This window comes from Armigeres subalbatus, chromosome 3 (genome assembly GCF_024139115.2).
Source record: "Armigeres subalbatus isolate Guangzhou_Male chromosome 3, GZ_Asu_2, whole genome shotgun sequence".
NCBI lineage: Eukaryota > Metazoa > Arthropoda > Insecta > Diptera > Culicidae > Armigeres > Armigeres subalbatus.
This window is the reverse complement of record NC_085141.1, coordinates 172709478-172714153: the sequence shown is the minus strand read 5'-3', so window position 1 is coordinate 172714153 and position 4676 is coordinate 172709478. Positions and strand designations below refer to the sequence as shown.

At 36.6% G+C, this 4676-nt stretch overlaps 1 protein-coding gene across 1 annotated transcript; it reads right to left on the bottom strand.

The window, feature by feature from the left end:
* Positions 1-238: 238 nt before the first annotated feature.
* Positions 239-1657, bottom strand: LOC134226485 (replication factor C subunit 4). The gene is made up of 3 exons (XM_062707293.1): positions 1379-1657; positions 451-1318; positions 239-390 (listed from the first exon to the last, which is right to left on the bottom strand). Exons 1-3 carry the CDS (start codon positions 1495-1497, stop codon positions 298-300), a joined length of 1080 nt encoding a protein of 359 aa, XP_062563277.1. The 5' UTR covers positions 1498-1657; the 3' UTR covers positions 239-297.
* Between the last annotated feature and the right edge of the window lie 3019 nt (positions 1658-4676).

Below are 4676 nucleotides of genomic sequence, written 5' to 3'. Positions count from 1 at the left end.
ATAATGCGCGAAGTTATAGCGCGCGAAATTAGGGCACATCACGGTACAATGAATGGTCTCAGATTTATACCGCAAATTTTTGTGTATAGCATCAATTGGCAAGTTACTTTTTTTTTAGGATCCAGAATCATTCTACTACGTGATACAGTAGCAAATGTTCTCAAATGACCACTACATGTTTTTCTATGAACTGTTGTTGTCCAAGGGATGTTTTCGATAAGTAAACAAAAATCAAAAGTTAAATAAACAGAACCAGTTGTATTACGTTTCAGCATGTTCCTTTAAACAGACAACGTTTCAATTAGCTTGCAAAGCTTGAATAGTCACGCATCCCAAATCCATGATTTGAATATATTCTGATCCACCGCCTTGTAAGCGGAAGCAGCATTCCTGTGAATAAGGTAAAATATGTATACAAAATTGGATATTATCAAGCTGTTAGAAACCTACCCCTAATTTGTCGCAAATGATACTTTTCTGCTTATCGCTCAACCCATCGTGCATGACGACAAAATCAGTCAGCTGTTCAAACAGCTGTCCGACGCTGTAAGCATCGTGTGTAAGATTCCGAACATAGTCTTCTAGTTTACCATAGTTGGCCGTTTTACAAACCGATACGAAATCTTCTAGATAACTTCCGGGGACGACGCCGGACATCTCCATTATGTCGGTATGCTCTATTTTGGAATCTTTGCCTTTCAGTCGGTGACACGACTGTAAAGTAGTGATTGCTCGTCGCAAGTCGCCGCCAGAAATGTCAACGATATCCCTATAGGCTTGCTCTTCAACATCTAAATTTTCCTGCTCACAAATGTACCGTAACCGTTCAATGACCTTTTCCTCGCCGAGAGGTTTGAAACGAAACTTGGTACAACGGGAAGTGATGGGTTCAATGATTCGCGAAACATAGTTACAAACCAAACAGAACCGAGTCGTTTTTGTTTCCTTCTCCATTGTTCTACGTAAAGCAGCCTGCGCTGCGTGAGTCATTGCATCGGCTTCATCCAGAATGACAATCTTGAAGGGCGGACATGGCTTACCATCTGCCCTTATGCCGCTCGCCGTTAGCTGTGCAAAGGTTTTAACCTTGTTCCGGATGACCGCAATTCCACGGTCATCGGAGGCATTCAACTCCAGGATCCGCTCCTTGAACATGTCACCGAAAAGTTGCCGAGCTGCTGCCAGTATGGTACTGGTTTTACCGGTTCCTGGTGGTCCGTAGAGCAACAAATTTGGCAGGTCAGCTGTTGATAAACTTTCTCGAAGCACAGCCACCACCTCGGCTTGTTCAACAACATCGTCAACACTTTTAGGTCGGCTGGGATAGAAGATTATTTTTTTAGCTGATGTAAGGAAGTTTACGATTATCAACACTTACTATTTTTCCACCCAGGGGACAGAATGTGCTTTAGTGCGCTTTTCCGAAAGACCTTCACCACTGCCAACTGCTTTTGAGGGAGAATCGGTTATTTTTCCAGTTTTCAAGAATGCATGCATATTGACGGTAAATTTTCACTGTCTTTAGTTTTAATGGAAGTATAGAGTTTATACTAGGCCTATATCGTTTTAAAAAAGTTATTTGAAATTTGAAATTAACTTTGTTCTCTCTGAACACAAAACACCATCAGACCTCTGGAACGAAATAAAACAATAATAAAAAATGACAACGCGCGCATTTTTGCTTATGCGTTATGACCGTTACATTTTCAACCCGTTTTTAAACACGCGTGAACTGAATTTGGGCTCATACACAAATTACGCAAATTACACAACCCAAAAAAACATACACGGTTACAAAAAAGTACCTAATATAGACTAACGCAAAATCTAGGATAGGATGTGCCAATTAGTCATTAAAAATCGTACCGATTTTCTGTCAAAATCGTACCGGTTGCTGATTGGGTGAAAATGACAATCGGTTACTTCGATCGGCGGTATTACATTTTCAAAAAGGCAGCTTGTTGTTACCTTGGCCGTGTTGCTGGGTAATTAAATTCCATTTTATGAAAAAAATCAAAAGTTTGTTTTTTCATTTTTTGGGTAAAATTAATTTATGCTAGGCTGCAAATGATGTATGCATGATGCTTAAGAGCTATGCTAATTTAAAACACTCGATTTGAAGCATTATTGACCAATTTTTACCCATTTCACTGTAAAACTCTTACATCTCCCTGTAAAAAAAATTCTGATAGAACCTACGTAGCATTCTTAATTACGAATTATGGAAGAAGAGAACGAGAAAACATGATTTTTTCACATACACTATACGGCGGATTTTGAATAAAAAATATTTGGAAGCACTGCGGCCACCACCTCTTCGAAGCAATCGACTGAGGAAACAACAAGGCAATTGCAATTCTATTGTCACATCCTATCCTAGCGCAAAATCCCCCAAGAAATTATGACGTTCACTGATAATAAAATCCATATTGTTAACATGTGCCGTGCACATATTTTAGAATCAGTTGGTTTTGCAATTAGAAAATAAGTGCGAAGCTAATCAATTTTTGTTAATCGGATCATTATAGGTTTTAAGTGCGAAGTTATTACTTTTTCAATACATCTGCACTTAAAATTTAGAATGAACCAGTCGATCGGCTTTCATTAAGAGCGCACATAAATTTCAAAAACATAGTAATTGATGGAAATTTACATATAAGCCATGCACATGACAATTTGTTTCGCTTTGTTGTATTATTTTATTTCATATCAAGCAAACTACCCGCATAATAAAAAACAACATGTTATATGGTCAGAATCATTATTACGATGTAAGATATCCAGCTTTCCACGCTAGCCATAATGGCGAATGCTATAAATAATTTTGACAGTAACTGCTTCCGACGCTCAAATAATTCCGACGCTGAGCGATGCCATAGCAACCATTTTATCTTGTTTATTTACTTATGGTAAAAAAAATTGGAAAGGTGCAGGTGCCATTTTAATTTATTTAATACAAAATTGTTTCCTTTCAGACCTCAACTTTGAAGCATCGGAAGAAAATCTTTGTAATTTGCATTTAGTTTTTTATGCACGGCAGCAACTCACAGGATGTTTTACACAAAACGGGTTTTAAGCGCAGCTGCACTGGCTCGCTGGACATATCGCTCACGCTCGTCAAAGATTAAGTCGCTCCGAAATCTAAATATGTCTTGGCTTTCGAGTCCCTGGTGGCCCTTATTATATTCAGAAATACACGCTCTGTTGGGTGTTAAAATCAATCGTTTACTGAAACCTCAACAGTTTTTTTTTCTTCCATGTTCCGGAAAAACAGAGGAACTTTCCTAGTTCCATAAATCAGACCTTCAACTAAGTTTAAATTCACAGAATATAACTAAACATGCCCGGTAGCAGCCCTTAAATATACGTAGAACAATGAATAGAAAAATGCTGAGGATAAAAATATAGGAGAGATTATAAATTTATCGCCATAACGGAAAATAATCCAAGGAAAAAAACGCTTGTGCGGAATGATTGATTTTCAATAAAAGTTGCCTGCATATAAAATTGATCTAAGAATTGCTCTTACTTGACAACACAATGAAATTGGTAATGCTAGGCAGCTAGATAACGACTTATTAATTGACCTCTTAAAAAAGATTATAAATCATCATACTTCCTCAGCACACCGGTTGACTTGAATAGCTCATAATTTGAATATTCACAGTACTCAAAAAATATGTACAAAAATATTCTATTGCTAAATATTAATTTTGTTTTTGTTAAATTGCATTTTATTAAATCCAATTTGTTTTCTTTGAATTTATTTAAACTTGATTTCACAACCGTTTGTACCGCAATCACTTAAGCATTCTAAGAACCAACTGCTTCATCACCGCTGAACTCTGAAGCCCTGCACGTAATGGAACGAAACGGCGACGGTAACGGCAGAATTCAACATATAATATCAGGGTGTCTACTACCTGGAAAAACCTGGAAAACCTGGAATTATCAGGGAATTTCTCCCCACCTGGAAAATACCTGGAATTATCAGGGAATTCCTGACATAATCAGGGAAATTTCAATACCCCGAGATCATGAGTGAAATTCTCTCAAAAGATGAAAAAATCCATAAAAATATTTGAATAAGTGTACCAATCAAATCTATTGAAAATGTAGTGAACGTTAATGCATCGTTGTTCCGCAAAAACGTTTTGCCATCTTCTAAAGAATTCAAGGAGAATTTCCGAAGCTATTCTTTCTGAAATTCAAGAATTTATTCGGGAAATCAATTAGAGGGGTTGCTTTGTAAATTCTTTTGAGTATTCCCTTGGAAATTCTTTATTAATATATTAAAAAATACTAAATTAGTTAGGATTTTTAAAAACAATTCCTGAATTTCTGGATCAGTTTTCCATGGTATTATTCAAAGAAATCAGTAAAAGCGTGTCCATAATAATGATTAGTAATTTTCTAAATTATTTCTGGAGGAATTTCCAAGATAAAAACCGAAAAGAATTCCCGGAGGAATTTCAAAACAAATTTCCGGACGATTTCTCATATGTGTTCTTTAAGAAATTCCCGAAAAGGAACCTGAAAGGATTAAAAAAAAAAGTGTAGGGTGATTTGTGAAGGATTTTTGCTAAATGAATTCTTGAAAGAATAGCCGAAGGATTTCCGAATGGATTTTTCTGAGTTTTTTGGGCCAAAATTAGTTTATATTGAACTGCCAACGC

Coding starts and splice junctions, on each gene's coding strand:
- LOC134226485 (XM_062707293.1), bottom strand. CDS start 1,497: ATGCATGCATTCTTGAAAACTGGAAAAATAACCGATTCTCCCTCAAAA. Junction 1,319..1,378: donor GTCCCCTGGGTGGAAAAATA/GTAAGTGTTGAT, acceptor CTTCTATCCCAG/CCGACCTAAAAGTGTTGACG. Junction 391..450: donor TCATTTGCGACAAATTAGGG/GTAGGTTTCTAA, acceptor CCTTATTCACAG/GAATGCTGCTTCCGCTTACA.